The following is a 19,857-nucleotide window of genomic DNA, read 5'->3' as shown; positions in this document are numbered from 1 at the left end:
ACTGGTCTAAAGGTTTATCGTACATGCGTGTACTACACTATAACTCAACCAGGCCACATCTTTACTGTATAGCCTTGGACTCCTCTGGGAGGCAGAGCAGGATATAAATTCAAACAGTAACAATGCTACTACTACTGCCACAATTTGCACCCCCCCTTAATTTAAGGTATTCCTTTGATGGTGCACCCAAACATAAAAATGTGAGAATGGATGTGACCAATAGTTCACCTAGTCCAGCATCCTCTTTCGCCCACAAAAACGAAAGAAGATACCTTTCGTTCCCCAAGCCAACGCTTCAGTGCAGAAGCAGGGTGCCTCTACATTACCAGTCGCTGTGGAAGAACAGTGGTAGAGAGCTTTTGCCCTCACACCCTGCTCATGAGTTTCCCATAGGCATCCGGCTGGCCACTGTGGGAAACAGGATACTGGACTAGACAGGCCTCTGGTTTGATCCTTCAGGAGTCTTCTTATGTTCTTAATGTCAGCACAAATGTGTCACACAACTCACTAGTTCTAGCTGGTTGGAGATTGGCTTCAGTTTTGGTGGTGTTGGTGTACCATAGTCCACACTGCTTCTTCCAGCTTGGCTCCCCAGCTCCCCACCAGACAGTGGTGCATACTCTGTCCGGTGAGCCTTCTGGTTGACCTTGATGTAAAAAAAGTCCTCATTCTTGTTGCCCTTGGAGCTGGACTTGTTGTGGCCAGTTTCCTGAGAGAAGCCGAATTTCAGCAGTCCGTCTGAGTATCTGTTCAGCTTCTTCAGGTGGGAGGACTTGCGCAGCTTGTATTGTGATGCCCGGCAGTGTTTGCTGTGAAAGCTGTGGCCAGAGATGAGGCTACTGACACTTCCCATGATGTTCCTGGATAGAGGGCATGCAGAGAGGAGAGAGCACCCTGGGCGTGTTTTCTAGGAGAATGTCCTGACTGCCAAGAGAGAAAACTGGTGCTGTGGTCATAGCAGAAGCCTCGCCGTGCCAAAGGGCAACAAACCTGAGCAAAGGAGAGACAGAAACAAGGACCAGTGAGAACGACAAAGGTGTCTAACCAAAATCTGTTCAGGAAACAGTCACAATGGACACAGAGGAGACCTAAGTTCAAGTCCCACTGCTGTCACTGACACACCATATGGTGTTGGGCAATTAATCATCTCTCAGACTTAGGCCCCATCTGCGCTACACACTTCAAAGAGTATCATGCCACTTTAAACAGTCATGGCTTCCCCCAAGGAATCCTGGGAACTATTGTTGCTTAAGGGTGCTGACAGTTGTTAGGATACTCTATTCCCCTCACAGAGCTACAATTCCCAGAGTGGTTTGGCAATCAATCCCTCTTCCTAAGGACCTCTTCCCAAAATTCTCCGGGGAAAGCCATGGCTATTTAAATTGGTATTATAGTGCTTGAAATGTATTGTGCACACGGGGCCTTAGCATCCGATCTGAAAAGATGAGAGTGGCAAGTGGCTCCCCCAAGGAAGGCCTCATGAGGAAGACAGAGATACACAGTGCCCCACACAGAAGGGAACCTTCAACATCTCCTCCCGGCCTGAGTACAGGACCCTTTTGCCCAGACTTTAGAATGAATCCCCCAAAAGTATCACTGTCTCCCCTGAAACCCAGAAGCTAAAGGTTGCAGAACTGGGCAAGAGCCTTTTAAAAAGCACAGCCAGATCCATCAGGATGGTTGTGCAGACCAGGCATTGCCAGCCTTTGTAAGATTTCTGATGCCTTCAGTTCTTGGCTGAGGCAGTATCCCTCTGTGATCTAGAATATGGGAGAAAGCAACAGCTAGCAGAACTTACTGGGAGCTTCCTATGGCCCTGAAAAGGCCAGAATTTGGACACACATTACAAAGTCAAGCTACATCAGGGATAGCCAATGTAGTGCCCTCCAGATATTGTTGGACCACAACTCCCATCAACCACTGCCAGCATAGTCAACGGTTAGGGATGACGGGAATTGAAGTCCATCAACATCTGGAGGGTATCGTGTTGGCTGTCCCTGAGCTACATTATCCTGAACCTGTCTTCACCTGATTTGATCTTGCTGGAAAAGATTTTGCCGGACGTGATGCTTTGCTGAATTTTGCAGTGCAGTTCTCCAGTCAAGTAATGTGTACAATAATGTGTATTCTAAGGTGAAGTGTACATAAAAATGCATATAGCAATTAAAATAACATACACAAATGGAAAAAAATATTAGGGAAAATATGCTTTGCAAAAATGTGTACGCTAGACAAAACTGCATACAAAAATGTCTTATTAAGAAAAACGCACACTAAAATGCTGATGGATTTTTGGGAAGGCTTTTTCAGCAAGAATCCACAAACTGACATGGAAATGTAGAGAACTGAATTTCAGGCTGTGAAAGTCAGAGAAAGCGAAATTGACAGATTCACCCATCCCTAGTTCTATTTATTTATTTATTAAACTTATATTCTTCCCTTCCTCCCAGAAGAAACCAAGGGTATCAAAGAATACACTAAAAACACTCTGAAACATCTTAAAAACAGACTTTAATGCAACCAACTCCAGTGAACAGCCTATAGAGATTCCCTTGCCCGTCCTCCTGAATAGTTTTCTCAAGGCTTCACAGTCAGCCTTAGCCACGCTCATTTCATCTCCATTCCCAAATAAGCCCCTTGATTCTTGGCTTTCCTTGCAATTTTCAGCACTTTTTGACCTGCAGCAATAGGTAATTACAGCGAATGTCTTGTATAGCATTCTCAAAGGCAAGCAGCATTATGCACAGTGTGTCATTACCATCATTACAGTTCAGAGCTGCTATCCTATTCATTTCCCCTTTCCCTGGGGCCCAAAAGCTCTTTGTATCATCCCAGTACACACTGGCCATTGGCTGGCGAGGGAGAAGAGAAGGAAGTGCTTGCCTGGCGCACACCTAACGGTTGGGGTGGGCGGAGCAGGGTTTGCAGGTGGGCGGAAATGAGTGCAGAATCAAAATGACCTCAATCTAGGTTCGTTGGAAGGGAGGGGATGGAAAGAGGGCAGAGAGGTGTTTGGAGGCTGATTCACAGCAGCAGGGCAACGGAGCAGAAGCCATTCCAATCCCCGCTGCTCACTAAAAACCAGTAAAAGCTTTTCTGCTCTCCCCGCTGTGGGCGTGAGGGAGGCCGCCTCCAGTCTCCTGGCAGAAACTGAACCTCTCTCACACACACCATACAAATGTGGATGGAGACAAAATGCAGGTATAAAATAAAGGCTGCCTCTCTCTCTCTCCCCCGCTCTGGCTCGCATCCCACTTGAAGCTTTAAAACAAACGGCTTGCAGGCTTGCCGCAGCTGCAGACGCCTGAGTGGGAGAGAACAAAGGTTGCAGGGGAAGCTGGAGGGAGAAGGGGTGGCTGTGACTGACGGCAGAAGAACATCATCATGAAGAGGAAACTGCAGGACACAGATCCATCCTGCTCGCCCACTTTTCTACCTAGTTCTGGCGGCAAGTGGTCTTTCTCCACACCCCCTCTCCAGTGCTCTGCTTCTCACAACTGTCTCTTAATGTGCTCACAGAGGTGGCTTCCTTCTACTGAGCCTGACCATTTGGCTCAGCGTTGAGGTAGTCAATGTGCTGCCCTCCGGATGTTATCAGACTCCAACTCCCATCAGCCCGGGACAGCAAGATCAAAGATGATGGAAGCTGTAGTCCAACAAAATCTGTAGGTTGCCCCTGGCTGACACCGACTGGCGGAAGCGCTCCAGGATTTCAGGCAGGTGTTTCTCCTGGCTCTGCCTGCAGATGCTGGGGATGGAACCTGGAACCTTCTGCCTGTAAAGCAGATGCTCCATCACTGAATGACAGCCCTTCCCCTTAAAGCTACAGTCCTTCACATGAAGAGAGCAGTGCAGGCTCCAGGTTGTGAGAAGGCCTTTGGACAAGGTGACCTAGGTGGGCCCCTTCCTTGGGTAAGAACATGTGTTTTGCATGCAGAAGGTCAAGTTCAATCCCAGCATCCCCAGGTAAGGAATGGAGAAACCCTTGCCTGAAATCCGGGAAAGCCACTGCCAGTCAGTGTAGACAATACTGAGCTAGATGGACCAATGGTCTAACTCAGTATACAGCATATACTCAGTATGAGTCAGACGTTTGATCCATCTAGCTCAGCACTGTCTACACTGACTAGCAGCAGTTCTCTGATATTTCCTATTTCATACAGGGGCTACGGCCTTCCCCCATGTTCCTTCTCCTCTCCAAAGCACCATTGTCCACTCAGTTTCTCCCCCTGGGTCTAATAAGCACAACTAGGCAAAGAGGAAGAGCACAAGGAAGTAGAGGATGCTGTTCCATCCCCTTATTTCTTGCATAATTGGAGAGGGCAATTGAACAAGCAGCAACATCAAGAAGGAGGGCTCAGGAAGCTCCAGTAAGTGGCCTTGGGCCCCCACTGAAGTATGGGTCTCAGCAGGAGCCCAATGATGCATACCCCTGGCACTTTATTTTAATCAAAAAATTGGATCCAGTGGGATTTACTTCGGAGTTACCATACACAGGACTGCAATGTAAGTAAAGGGAGAGTGAGTAGGGTGGCCATGTATCCTGCTTTAGAGATGAGAGTCCTCTATTTGAAGGCACCCTCTCTTTCAGGGGTTAGAAACTTTTGGCCCTCCAGATCTTGCTGAACTACAACTCCCATTATCCCTAGCTATTGGCCATGCTTGCTAGGACAGATGGGAACAGCAGTTCAGCAACATCCGGGCAGCCAATTGTTCCCCACCCCTGCTCTATTTGAAGGTCTGTCTAGTCCAAATTCATAATCATAAGAAGGGAGAAGACAGTTTCTATACGTATAGATTCAAATTTAAATATGCATGACTGTTTTCACTGCCCAGCAAAAGTTTTAATAGGGACTGAGTCAAACAGATTTCCAAACAGAATTCCATAATTGTAACTCCCTAACCAAACAAGGTAGGATAGCCTTGTATCCTATTTTACACAGGGCAGTTCTCTATTTGAAGGGTTGTCAGAAGACAGTCCTCTATTTGAAGGAGTGTCTGGTCCAAGTCTGCTTTAAAGGGAGAGCAGAAAAGGTGATGAAGTTGCCCATCAAAAGGACCCATACACCAGACTGAACAAGCACAGAAATCATTTCTGGTCACAGTCTTCTCCACTATATATCTATATCTATATTGTATTTCTATTTAAATTATGGTAACGTCTAAATCCCCTCGCTGGATCATCACCTTGTAGTGGTGAGTGGGCTTGAGTGTTCCAATGAACCCTGTGAGCGATGCCGTCGGGAGTCATGTACTCCCAGCAGGGTCACCCATGGCGGTAAGGTCAAGGGAGAGGAACCAGACAAAGAAAGATTCAAGAAAGTCCTCAACAGCAGAACAAGCGGAGGATAACAATGTGTATGTTATAACGGCTGTGAAGGCAGATGAAGGCTGCAGCAGATAAAGGACTTCCAATCGTCATGGTACCCATGCCATTGGTTCAAAGCCTTTTTCTGTCAAGATTGTGTGTTGATCGTCGTGTACCGATCTCCCCACGTAAAACAAATTCACGCACAGGCGTCTTCCATAACAAAAGTCCCATGGCGATTGACAAATAGCGACGGGGGCAGGACTGTGAAATCGAGAAGTCCCTAGTCATGGTCTGGTACATCGGCGGTGGATACAGATTCAGGCAGATCCATTGTTAAAGACTATATTTTGGAAGACAATCTTACTCGGTCACGAGTGATCGCCAAGAAGAAGGTCTAAATCTTACAATTTTACAGATTTTATGCAAATTCACTGAATTGAATTGAAATGAAACTTTATTTTTACCCCGCCCCTTTTCCAAACTGGAACTCAGGGCGGCTTACAAATAGAACTACATGTAGTTAAAAACATAGAAAAACATACAATTAAAATACAATTAAACTATGCACAACCTTAAAACCGTAAAAATTCATGCCCTCCCTTTTGGTGATGCATACATGGCCACTCTACGTGCGCTAAAACTAGTGTCACCATTCTGCCTGGAATGTGGCATGATATAACTGCACTGCACGAAGCTGAGAGAGTAGATGGGGCTGACTTCATTCTGCTCACAGATGCAATTCCTGCCCTTCACTTGGCCTCAACTAGAGTCAGTCATTTCCCCTCCTTCCTGTACCACCATGCTCACATGCCATCCAACCTGCACAGGCCCAAACACTCTGCGCTCACTGCAAGTCTCAAGGTCCACAACAGGGGCATTGTTAGGGGTGGCCAAGGAGACGTGAGCCCCAGGCATTTTGCAATGGGGCCTGGATCATCTTCCTCTTCCTCCCCCCTTTATAAATACTTTTAAAAAAACTTTGCTTACAGGATGGGCTTCCCTCTGGAAGTATCCTGAATTTCCATCTATGCATATAAATTTTTATGCCAATTTTATTCAAAATGTCATCATCAGCTTTTGCTCTGAGTCAATGGCAATCAATGGCTATTAGCCATGATGACTATATTCTATCTCCATTGGCAGAGGCAATATGCCTCAATATGTATTCAACCAATTGCTAGGAATCCCAGGAGAGTAGACTTGCTGTTGCGCTAAGGTCCTGCTTGCAGGCTTCCCATAGGCATCTGGCTGGCCGCTGAGATTAGAGTGTTAGACTAGATGGCCCATTGGCCTGATCTAGCAGGGCTCTTTTTGTTGACTTATGTCTTTTAAGCATCTGTTTTATGTGCCTGAATATCCCAATTTTTAAAATCTTATTTGCTTTTATACTCTTTAAACCCCCCCCCCACTGTTTTAATTTTAGTTTTGTTTTTTTTTAAGTGATGTTGTTTGGGGTTTTGTTTTGTACTACATTCCACTTAAGAGATTTTTAAAATACTAAGCAGTCTAAAAATGCATTTAAATAAACTAAAATCAATCGAGCCATACCTGTGGTCCACAGAGACAATCCACGCCAAATCCATCAACCACTTTGTCTCTCCAGCTGGGATGGCGATCATTCTCTCCCTCAACCCTTTTCCAAGACTGCAGAACTAAGTCGTTTTGCTGCCTGGCCCCAGCCTAGCCTGAGTTGTAGGATTAAACATAATTAAATAAAAATGGGATCCAGCTTGTCCTTTCTTCTTATTCACCATCATCTAGGGAGCGACACGAATATTTGTCCTAGCTGTTGGAAGAAGAGACTGCCCAGCAACCAACAAACCATGTGGTATTGCCAGCCCATTATGGTAGAGCGGCCCAGAGAAGGAAACAGGGGGAGAGCTGAGCTATTATAATGCAAAAAATGTCAGGACAGGATTTGCAAACCATTGCGATTTTATCTGCCCTGCCTGGTGGATGTGGAGAGAGCTGGTAAAAGCATATGGAGCTCCAGCAATGCAGGGTGCAGACTCGCTAATTCCAGGCAGGCATCTGGCTGTGCAACTCCATGCATATATTAGGGAGCCAAGCAAGCTGGTTGTTATAAAAGGGCAAGGCCTGGATCTTATTCTCTATGGTGAGAGGCAGGAGCTGCACTCTCCTCCAGCTGGATGACCCTTAACAGGATATTCAAGAGCCTGTTAACAAAATTAATCAATGCAAGGGGGGGATAATAGGCCATATGCGGTGCTTGTTAGAAGGTCGCTGAAAGCCACACTGCTCATTTCTGTGCCTGAGCACAAATATCGGCATGCTACCTCTGACAGTGGAGGGGGAACATAGCCATCGTGGCTAGTAGTTTGTGATTGAATCAGAGTATGGGCCCATAACACCAACTGGAATATGCTAATATATATGTATATATGCCAGTTAGGCTGGCTTTAAGAATATAAGATCATCAGAACAGCCTGTTGGATCAGGCCAATGGCCCATCTAGGCCAGCAACCTGTTCTCATAGTGGCCAAACAGAGGCCTATGGGAAGCCTGCAAGCAGGACCTAAGCGCAATAGCGCTCTCCCCACTTATGACCCAAGCCAGCAACTGACATTCAGAAGCTTACTGCCTCCAACAGTGGAGACAGAACATAGCCATTGTGGCTAATAGCCATTGATAGCCTCATCCTCTGTGAATTTGTCCAGTCTGCTTCTAAAACCATCCAAGATGGTGACCATCTCTACATCTTGAAGGAGTCGAGTTCCAAAAATACCAGAAGCTCACTCCATAGTAACTCAGAGCAGGGCTTGCAGTGTGGCTGCCCCTACCCTATGGAATAGCATTCTTGTCAATATTTGACAAGTGCCCACTATCTGTACTTTCTGGAAACAATTGTTTCAACAAGCTTTTCCAGATGGATGAACATCTGGAAAGGAACATGGGTGCCTTAAATGTTTATTTTGTATTGTTTTTAAACCTGTCTTCAGTTCTTTCTCCTTTCTGGTACTGTTTTAAAAACTATTTTAGCTGTTTCTACGATATGTCTGCAAATCACCTTGACACACATGTAAAAGGTAATTCAGAAATTAAACAAGCAAACAAACAAATCTTACGGAAGTGAATTCCATTATTTACCTATGCACTGTGTGTAGAAGGGCTTTTTTTTGTCTGCCCTGACTCTTCCAACATTCAGCTTCATTGGATGGTCCTGCAATATTCCTTTGTTTATAAGCTGCTAGACACACGTTCCAGTGTAGCCCCAGCTATTTCAGTCAAGGTGTTCCAGGAGAAGAAATCTGAGCCTACGCAAGTCTGCTAATGTCAGTGACCCCCAACTCGACAGAGGCAATTGCAACTCCCCCTTCTCATCTACCCTCCATTTGCATTCATGGGAAACGAATTTAAACAGCCACCCATTGAGAGAGTGGGTGCTTAATCGTCTTTCAGAGTGGATGAAGAGCCCCATTACAAGACACTCATTCAGTCTAATTCATCAGCCTCATTCATTTTGCTGACATTCACCAGGATTATTTTGATTGTGGGCAACAAGAGCATTCAGTTGGGAATTCACAAAGTACACCCACATGTGCACGCCACCCCCATGTGCCACCATGATCTGTCATTAGTTAGAGAGAACACTTCAGACTGAATTACATCTTACAGCTGCTCAAATTGGCTGGGAGTTTACCATATTTCATGTTAGGGCAATGAAGAGCATTTAGGAGAATCCACGCCCACTGGCTGCCACATTATCAAAGCCAGGAATGGATCTGACATGAAGGATCAGAGCCAGCAAAGGATCTGATACCACTGTTGGAGAGTGGTAGAGTGACCATTGTTTCTTCTCCATGAACGGATAAATGAGGCTGCTACATTAGTTGAATGAGAATCCATTACAGTAGGCTATGGATACAAACAAATAAGATTCAAAATAATAAATCAAATCAATTAATGGGGCAACATAATTTTTTAAAAAATCTTATATTAAAAATAATGTAAGTAACTGATAAAGACTACGGACAGTGGGCTCTGTTTCAGAAGAGGCTTTCCCATTCCCTCTCACATGGGAGAAAATGCATCTTTGAAGATGATGCCAGTGGCGATGTGCACCTGAACCATCTATAAACCAGTGACATAGTGGTACCCTTCTTCTCATGAAGGATACGGCTATCAGTGGCTACTAACCCTGATGGCTATGTACTACCTGCACTGCCAGAGGCAGTTTGCTTCTGAATACCAGTTGCTGGAACCCACAGGAGGAGAGAGTTCTGTTGCACTCAGGTCCTGATTGTGTGCTTCCCAGGGACATTGGGCTGGCCACTGTGACAATAGGATGCTGGACTAGATGGGCTATTGGCCTGATCAAGCAGGCTCTTCTTATGTTCTTATGGCAAATTTTCAAGTGCAGGTGATCTTCATGACAGTCCTCAGAGCCACACTCCTAGAGTCACTAAGACTATACAACAAAAAAGAATTTTGGGCCAAAAATGAATTTTTGGCAGGCATATGGATTACCAAACAAGCTTTATTCTGCCCTCCATCCCTGCCCTGCTTATTCTCATTGTAAGATGCTTTGAAATGGCATTTTACCTTGAAAATCAGGGATATATACCTAAATCAATAAACACTGAAACAAGACAACGTAATAAATGTATTATTGCCTATGTGTAATAAACAAATTAGAGGTTATGCTTACTAATATAATGAATGCTTCTAAAGTTTGACCCTAACCTACAACAGGCTTTCCCAACCTGGGGCCTTCAGATGTTTTGAACTACAGCTCACATCAGCTCCAGTTAGCATAGCATATAAGGGATGATGGGAACTGTAGTCCAGCAACATCTAGAAGGCCCACATTGGCTACCTCTGATTTACCCCATTTCCCCTTATCCACTGACACCTTTCATCATGATCATGGGAGGTCATAAGAATTGCAGTGTACTAAATCCATGTCTCATCAATGATTAATCTCTAGAACATTATACCCACTCACACCAGGAGCATCATTCATCTTTGTGACACAAAGGGAACATCCCCATAAACCAAAGTTAAATATGCCAGGGAAGGATGCTGATTTCTGTGAATTTAATTACAGAGAGCATCTCACTTCCCATCTGATGAGCAACTAATACTGCAACTGAATTGTCACTAATTGTGCCTCTTTTTTTCCTCTTAGGGGCTTGCTGAATCTTTGGGGACTGTGAATTCACTGTATAGTTATCTTACAGTAGCTTTGGTCTTTTGCGAGATTATGCTCTGTTGTATACAGGTATGCTGTGCAGAGCTTGGAAAAGTTACTTTTTTGAACTACAACTCCCATCAGCCCAATCCAGTGGCCATGCTGGCTGGGGCTGATGGGAGTTGTAGTTCAAAAAAGTAACTTTTCCAAGCTCTGGGTGTGCCAGGCATCAACACTGACACTCAGAGGTAGGCAAATTGCAGAACTCCTAAGTGTTGGAAGTGGGGCAAGAGCACTGTTTGGGTTCTTTTGTTTATATTCCAGGAGGAAGGTAGAGTTAGGGTCCTCCAGCTGGCTAGGCTTGCCTACCTTCACCTGTGCTGTTCTCTACCTAACTTCCTTCCGTTGTAGACTGATAGGCTCATGGAAGCTTACCTGCCCCTCCTTCCTTTGTCTTCTTCTTTGACTGTCCGAGGAGACAGGAGACATCTCTGTCTTTGTTCTCTCTCCTGAGCCATGAGGGCAATACCCACATCTGGACATTGAGCCTCCAACTTAGTTAGTTAGTTAGAACTAGGTATGCCTTTCCTATCTACTATGTATTTCTATAAACAAAATAGCTGTTTCTTATTCTACTAAGTCCTATGTCTCAGGGCTCTAAATGCAGGGTAAAAGCCTGCTACTTAGGTAAATGTGTGTACAGGCATACTCCGCTTAACATCGCTTCACTTGTCGCCTCGCTATAACGTACATGCTCCATATGTCCCCATACCCCGCTTAACGTTCGCGCGCTTAGCAGTAACGTACACTTTATTGGCATGACGCCGCTGCCATCTAGTGGTGATTGCATGCAGTACAAGTGAAGACAATTGCTTCACTTAAAGTTTATTTTCGCTTAAAGTATACTCTCCGGTCCCATTGTGAAAGTTAAAGCGGGGTATGCCTGTACTGCCTTCAAGTCGATTCCAACTTATGGTGCCCCTATGAATAGGGTTTTCATGAGGCTGAGAGGCATTGACTGGCCCAAGGTCACCCAGTGAGCTTCATGGCTATGTGGGGATTTGAACCCTGGTCTCCCAGGTCGTAGTCCAACACCCTAACCACTACACCACACTGGCTCTCTACTTAGGTAAATACACATACTGGCAGACTCCAAGCTCAGATGCTGAGTTACTCTGCATATTTCCATAACAGTAAGAATGCTAGTTTTCATTGCTTACAATGAAGTTTCTTCTTCTTTTGGATGGAAAATACTTAAAGACAACTATTCATCAGTGTTTAATAGAATATTTGTGCATAAGGAACCAAAAGATCATTAAGGTTATTTCAAGGCAAGATCTTCATGCACTGGGTCTCCCAGCACACAATCCAGATCACTGTATGCCACAAGCAGAAAAAAGAAGCCAACTTGGGGCCATAGCTTAGTGGTAGAGTTTGTGCTTTGCATGTGGAAGGTTACAGGATCAGTCTCTGGCATCTCCAATTAAACAGACACTGAAGAGCTGTTTCTAATCAAGTGGACAACACTGGACTAGATGGACCAACAGTCTGACCTGATATAAGGCAGTTCCCCATGTTCTCAGTGTAAATCAAGCAAGGCAGCCATGCCCATATAAAGGCAAACAGAACAGGGATATCCATTAGTTGGGTTTGTTGTCAACAAGAGCTTCCTCTTGGTCCCATTTGTATTCTGACAGGTCTGTATCACGTCTTACCCTGTTTCATATTCCAAGATTCTATATTGTTCAAGTGCCTCCTCTCTGGCAGCAAAGGGGTCTTTCAGAGCATCTTGCTGTGTGAAAGTCCAGAGGATAGCAAGCACTTCCCAGGCCTGTACATTTTCAGTCCCTCTTTAACCAGCTGAGAGATAGTACAAAGCCCTTGAATCCCCCAATTCTGCTTATTTTGTCAGATGTACGAGAGTAGGCACGGGGGAGAAATTTTGTCTGGTTCACATTTTAATGCGAAAGGCCACCCAGTGAGTTCTCGGCCAAGATGAAATCTGAACTGTATATTTCTAAGCTCACACTCTTAGGGAGGTGGAATGGTATCATAGGATATAAGAACCAAAGCAGGGGTAGCCAATGCAATGCCCTATAGACATGGTTGCCATCAGCATCAGCCAGGGGATTCCATGTCAGTGGGGCAATGGAATCCACTTCAGGTTTTAGTCTGAACTTTCAAGGAGCTGTCCAAGGTGCTGAAACATATTCCCAAAATAGGTTCGGTGCCTTGGATAGCTCCTTGAAAGTTCAGACTACAACCCACACTGGATTCCATTGCCCTACTGACATGGAGCCACCAGCCACCATGGAGCCCCCAGCCAGCATGAACAATGGTGAAGGATAATGAGAGCTGTAGTCCAATAGCAACATGAAAACTGAACCAAATCTTTTCCCCATCCATATGTGGTAGTGCCTGCTATTTGTCTCCACTTGTGCCCTGCTTGTATAACTGACAATAAAACAAATTAAACACACACACACGTCTCCAGTTCTCTCTAATCCAAGGAAACCAAGCTGGATAGCTGGACCATGGGACATCTGTCCTCTCAGGGAGTGGAAAAACATGTAACACCATTTTAAATAGACTCTTTCTGGCAGGTAGCATCCGGTGGGACCATTTAGAGCCTTACAGTTTACACCTGCCAATTTGGCTGGTCATCAATTCCTCGGGACTTGACTGTGGTCCTCTGGGCCCTTATTGCAGCAAATTACCCACTTTAAGGGAGGGGGAAGACCCTTTTAATGTTAGATTTGAGAAGTTAGTAGTGCAGCCGGGGTTGCCATGGAAACTAGGTCCTGTTTGCCATCTCTCCCTTCCCACCTCTAAGTAATTAGGTAGCAAACCTTTCCACAGGGGGAAATGGAACTCAAGCTCAAAATCACATTCAAGCAATTTAACGATCATGTGGGAAATCTTCCCGCCCTTCAGTGAATGCACAATATCACACCATTCACAAGTTATGTTTTCCCCACTTTGAAATCTTACCACATCCCCTGCAGCTAATGGAGGAGAAGATGCTGGGCTATGCTGCTTTCTATCTAGACAGGGATGCAATCTCATCATTACATGGCTAGGTAGGGGGGAGGAATTCAGTTCAGTCTGCATTTAAAGCCAAATCTATCAAATTCACACTTTCTGAAACAATATGAGAACTGAAACACAGCCATCCTTGGAAATTCACACTTATCCAAATTTTGCAATGCAGTTCCCCAACCAACCAATGTTTACAAAAATGCATATATTAGGGGAAAGTGTACATAAAAATGAATATATTAGTGAAAGTAACACAATAAATGCATTTTATTAGGAGAAATTGCTTGCAAAAACATGTATATTAGTCAAAACTGAAGACAAAAATGTGTTTGTTAGGAAAAATCATACTAAATTTTCATGAGGATTTTTTAAAAAAAATATATGCAAATTGCTGCAGAAATGTGAAAATCAAACCACAAAGATTGGAACAATGAGTAACTGAGAGAATCAAAATCGACAGATTCGTCCACCTCTATCCATGATTGGTGAAAAGTCTTTCTGCATTACCTGCCTGCTCAGCTCTCTGCAGTTGCCTTGCCATCCTTCTTCTGCAGTCTCCAATGAAACTGACAAGCTCAGAGGAAAACACTCAATACATGTCAATTTCACCAATACTGTATCCTGCCTCAGGTTTTTATATATATATATATATATATATATATATATATAATTAAAGTATTACAATGTGAATCCTCCTGATTCACTCTAGCTCTTCCTCCTGAGCCCCCTGCCCCCTTGTCAGTCCCCTCCACTGGAGGACAGAGCTTCCTATGCCACATGGCTTGTCCTGGGACCCCTCAGGTGCAAAGGAGGATACTTCGCTAGTATTGAAGCAAGATTCAGCTGCCACTCTGGTTGGCTTCTCTGTATGTGAAATGGGGAGGGATCACTTTACCCTTTGCCTCAGGCAGCTAAATATCTTGGGCCAGTCCTGTCAGTGGTGATGCATATTATGCATGCACTTTGACAAAGAACACGGGTAAAATGGAAAAATTCTTTTCTCCAACCATGTCTTGTCTTATTGGGGGCTGGAGGCAAGGGATGGGAGAAAAGTGAAGAAAATAGCTATTCTGCAGATGCTGGGGGTGGCGGTCATGGAAAAGGAGAAAGAATCTCATAGTTATTGTTCTTATTTTATTTAATAGATTTTAAGCCTGCTTTTCAGGATAAAAACCCTGAAAAGTAGATTGTAACGGTACTTTAACATACAGAGTAAGGGAGCAGTCCAAAGCCAAATTCCATTGGGATGACCGGGTTAGGATCAGACGGGGCTCAGAGGGTTCAGCTGAAGTGAAAGTTCCCCCAAAGGGACAAGCTGGGGGTGTGGAGTGACCAGACCGGGGGGGGGTTACACTGCATCCTAACTCTGTCCAGCTCAATCACATGCCTTGGCAACCCAGCAGAACTTATACTGGCAAAAAGGGTGGTGTAAGTCCAACTCTATTTTAAAGGCCTGTTTCCCCACTGGTAGGCTTGAGCCAGCTCAGCCAGCAGTAGCCTCACTCCTGACTGGGATTTGGATCTTGCGTACTTTAACTAGCTTAATTTAAACCATATAAATGACACTGGCTTTCCATAGTTAGGACTGCTTCCTAAATATTCGACTCAGAAATTGACCATGTTCAATGCATCAGTCATTAATGTAACAACTAGGATAGCAGCAGAAGGTAAAAAGCACAATACATTAAAATTAACCAAACACAGACTGGTTTAAATAGGTCTTTAAAACCCTCCTAAAGGTCAGAAAAAGGGCTTGGGGGTGAATACATACTTCCCGGGAGAGGTTATTCCAAAGACATGGTGCCACCCCAGAAAAGGTCCTCTCCCTGGTCACACTACATAAGGGTGCCAAGCTACATAAGGGTGCCAAGCTACATAAGGGAGCTGCATGCCTGTTAATAGTAACTAACGAGGCACCTCCCAAGGTGGGAGAGGATCCTCTACAGAAAAGATGAACTGAAATGCACATCTGAGAATACATTATTTAATTATTTTTTAAAATGATGTAATGGGTTTTTAAAACTGCCTTTGGGGAACAATTACCTTCCCAAGTGGTTGACAATTGCAGCTGTTCACAGGGGACGTGAGAAATGTAGGAAGCTTGCAATGCAACTGTAAATCTACCTTTCTGCATGGCCATCGATAGACTACATCATCCGATACTAGTGTCTCTAAACCTCCATTTCACACATGCCCAATGACAGGAGATGCTGAGCAGCACAAAAGCACTTTAAGTGCCATGTGTGACATATTCCTGAGTCCCAGTGGGAGTACAGTGTCTGACACATCCACAACTGAAACTTTTTGGCAACATCGCAGCCTCCTTGGCAGATCTCTCTCCTGTTTCATGGTGCTTAACACCCACTGTAGGAATTTCTGAACAAGCAGTGTTGGCAATCAAAGGATAAGATGTGTACAGATGAAGGACGGGACAACTGAGGTAGACGAAAAATGCAGGAAAGGAGGAAGTGAATAAAGACAACCTAGTTGTGGTTTTTCTTCTGAAAGACGGAAAATATGCAGGGGAGGGAGAAGCTGCAATGCTAGAAACATGCCAGCCCAATTACTAAAAATAAACTGATTCTTACAGCATAATCTTCTGCCTGTTTACTAGGAAGTAGGTCCCACTGTGTTCATTGGGTCTTATTCCCTGGTAAGAGTCTTTAGGATTAGGGGAAGGGTTGTAGTTCAGTGGTAGAGCATCTGCCTTGCATGCAGAAGATCCCAAGTTCAATCCTCGGCATCTCCAGGTAGGGCTGGGAGAGACTCCTGCACGGAATCTTGGAGAGCTGCTACCAGTCAGTGTAGACAATACTGAGCCAGATGGACCAATGGTCTGACTCAATATAAGACAGCTTCCTATGTTCAATCTTAACAATGTGCAAAAAAAGCTCGGCTGGCTCAGACCAAGAGGGCCATGTAGTCCTGGATCCTGGTTCTAGAAGTAGCCAACAATTTCTGCTGCTTTCCCAGTAACAGCTTAACTGCAAGCCAACAGCATCCCATACTCTTGGATTTTTCCTTCCCCTGCAACCCGTGCAACCCGCCAAAAGCGAAGTCCATGTTCTGATGGTAGAACATTTTTCTTTCACTATTGTAGGTTCCTCTCAGTGGGTTGTCTCCAACACAGTTCTACTCAGAGTAGACCCACTGAAATTAATGAACCTAAGTTAGTCAGGTCCATTAATTTCAATGGGTCTGCTCTTTGTAGGAGTAGCATTGGATACAGCTCTGAATGGCTAGATTTAAGGATTCCTTTGTTCTTTCTTTGTGCCCATTATGAAATGTGCTTTTTCAGTTTTTCAATTACTAGATGAAATGAGCAGTTTTATAAAAGTGCAAACTTACACAGACATGTTTGCTAGGATTATGAATTTTGCTCTTCCCCTGTAAACCAGTTATAGTTAAACATGGAAAGGCTGTAAGTACAAGCAGGTGTGTTGCAGAGACAAGCATGTTTTCTGGCACAGTAAGGACCTGTGAGGCTGCAGCAACCACCACCGATGGCTTGCAAATGTCAGTTACAAGATCTAAATGTGCTATGTAATTTGCATGCTGAATTAGGACCTATAACACCATTTTCTTGCTTATGCAATATGGCAGCCAGCCAAACACATCCATCATGCATCCGTGCGAGACCTCAAATCAATTCCCTTTCAAAAATTCTCTTGCAGGCAAAGGTCTTTGCATCATTTCATAGGAATGAAGAGAAGCTAATCAGAGATTCGTTTTGTAGAGAAAGAGCCTCATAAGGAAAGCACCTCCATGGTCTTTTTTCCTAGTTGCTTAGATTTAAGACTATGTAAAAACAGAGGTGTCTATTGCAGGTGTACTTTCCTGAAGTGGAACAGAATCAATTAAAATATGGCTGCTATGTGGTTTAACAAACTTATGACCAGCTTTAAAGAAAGATTCTTCACAAAGTGGCTTACTTGTATCAAAACACATCCAATGAAATAAGAACACAAGTACATAAAAAGAGCCTGCTGCATCAGGCCAATGGCCCATCCAGTCCAACAACCTGTTCTCATAGTGGCCAACCAGTTGCCCATGGGAACCCCACAACCAGGACCTGAGTGCAAGAGCACTCTCCCCTCCTGCTGTTTCCAGCAACTAGTATTCAGAAGCATACAGCCTCCAATTATGGAAGCAGAGTCATCATATACTTTAAAACCATTGAGCTATATTCAGCTAAGTCCTATTCAGAGTAAACCAACTGAACTTAATGAGCCTAAGTTAGTCAGTGGGTCTACTCTGAGAAAGGCTAGCACTGAATACCACCCATGTAAAATATCCATTTCATACTACTGCTAAAAACCAGCACAAGATCATCAACAACCCAACATACATTAAATTTGCCTTCCTCAACCTGGTGTCCTCCAGATGTTCCGGACTACAACTCCCATCAGTCCCAGCCAGCTGACTGGGGAAAGATGGACTAAACATAAATGCTATTTTTATTATTTATTAAAGATCTTATCTGCCCTTCATCATAAGGTCCCAGAGCTAGTCTCAACAATTTAAAAATATAACATTAACAATCTGTTAATATAAATTACAATTAAAAGATTAGTGTGGGTCCTAAAAGTATATGTCAGGTGTCAAATGTAAAAAGCTGTGTCTTCAGCATACGATGAAAACTACATTGTTATTGTAATGAAATCAGAATTATTTATATGTTTAAAACTGTTTTGAAATTGTGTTCAGGTAAGAAAGTCTTAATAGAATGTTAGTAGGTGCAGATGAGGTACAACTGACAAGTGGGAGGGGTGTGTGAGTGAGAATTCGGAGGGGAGTTTAAAGAGAAAAGCCATTGCGGTTTGACAGATAGAGACAGGATTAGGGCTCAAGAACAGAACATCTAGATAGAAGGGCTGGAGTTTTGAGGGAGGATTTCATTGGGATTAGTGGGGTAGGAAAGGTAGGTAGGATAGGGACAATAACAACTTATTCATTTACTATCACATGTAACATCTTATAAAGTTTATCTGTTTGATTCAAAATTCCACATGTCGGCTTGGTCAAGAGTGCTACCATACTAAGGTCCTATTCTGCACCTATACCAATTTTACCAACAGATTACATTTTGGGGGAAAGGTGGTGGGGTTGAAGCTTGTGGCTCAGAGGGCATATCTGACACAGGATGAGGCAGACTTCCTGGGGATTTCCTGATCCAGGCATTTGGGAATCAGGAGGTGGTAATCCCAGAGACACAGGAATGTCACAGTTGTTGTTGTTACTACTACTACTACTACTACTACTGTTATATTTATTGGCCGCCCTTCATTAGGGCCCAGGTAGGACCTAATGAAGACAGGAGTCAGACACACCTCTGTGGCGAGGGAATTCCTCAGCTGAGGGGCTGCTGCAGTGAATGCCCACTCCTGGGCTACTACCCCCCAAACTTCTGAAGGCAATGGACCTACCGAGAGGGCCCCCTTTGCTAATCCCAAAAGCCAAAAGGTTCTGCAGGAAGGAGGAAGATCAAAGCACCTTTCTGCAGCCCAGTTTACATAAATCACTGAAGACCATGTGAAACATGCGTGTTCAAGGCCTTTTTGAAAGCCTTAAGAGCTGTTACTTGCCTGACTACAAGCAGAAATGAGATCTACATCTGCAGGGCCACTGCTGCAAAGGTCCTATTCTTTATGACCGCCAGCCTGATTGCCTTCACAAGCACCTGTTAAGTGCTCATGTGTGCATACTGAGATTTCTGCAGAGTAAGGAGACCTCACTCTGTCCTTTGCTATCAAATGACAACCTGATGTTCTTGTAGGAGGGCATTCACAGAAAATTTGACGGTAATCAAACAATGAGCAGTTAACTGACAATATTTGCCTAGTCAGTCAAACTGGCATCCCAGCCATAACTCAGAGCATTTTAACATCCTCCCTCAATGTCCAGGTCCTGCACCCTTAAGCAGTTGCCAGAACTGCTCCGTCCTGGTGCTGATACCTCCTCTGGGGGCCCTAAGTTGGGGGTTAGGCAGCTACAAGCTGCCAGATAAGGTTGTGGCATGGAGAGCACTTTGCTGAGTTGCCCAAACTTGGACTTGCGCTCATCGATGCCACTGCTGCCACTGACCTCTGTCAAAGAACTGCTAATAACCCCCCTCCCTTTTACTGTCTTGATGAAGAAAGGACCTGTGGGTGGGTAATCTTTTTCAGTTTAATAGTTGCAATCCCTTCTGGGCAACTTTCCAAGGGCCCTGTACCACTAGAGGGAGGGGCCATAGCCAAAAGTGGGCGGAGCAACACATGTACATTTTACCTTTGTGCAGTCAGCTAGTTTCTGCACACACACAATCCCTCGCTATCCTCCATTCAGGCAAGCAAGAGGCATTATCAGGGTACAA

The 19,857-nt window shown here is 44.4% G+C and overlaps 1 protein-coding gene across 8 annotated transcripts in view; it reads right to left on the bottom strand.

Moving 5' to 3' along the window:
- The window catches only part of LZTS1 (leucine zipper tumor suppressor 1), a 53,636-nt gene that overhangs the window by 13,057 nt on the left and 20,722 nt on the right, over window positions 1-19,857 (bottom strand). For 2 of the 8 annotated variants that reach the window (XM_061592972.1, XM_061592974.1), the window contains exons 2-3: window positions 6,860-6,996; window positions 509-990 (exon numbers count right to left, since the gene is read on the bottom strand). In XM_061592972.1, the coding sequence (XP_061448956.1) occupies window positions 509-853 (345 nt within the window). In that variant the 5' untranslated portion in view covers window positions 854-990; window positions 6,860-6,996. Of the gene's footprint in view, window positions 1-508; window positions 991-2,028; window positions 2,129-2,758; window positions 2,871-2,894; window positions 3,300-3,436; window positions 3,625-6,859; window positions 6,997-8,419; window positions 8,463-19,857 lie in introns of those variants that run through there. The other 6 variants (XM_061592975.1, XM_061592977.1, XM_061592976.1 and 3 more) reach the window with 6 other exon arrangements.

The sequence above is a fragment of the Rhineura floridana genome, chromosome 12 (assembly GCF_030035675.1).
Source record: "Rhineura floridana isolate rRhiFlo1 chromosome 12, rRhiFlo1.hap2, whole genome shotgun sequence".
Lineage (NCBI taxonomy): Eukaryota > Metazoa > Chordata > Lepidosauria > Squamata > Rhineuridae > Rhineura > Rhineura floridana.
This window is presented reverse-complemented; position numbering and strand designations above follow the sequence as displayed.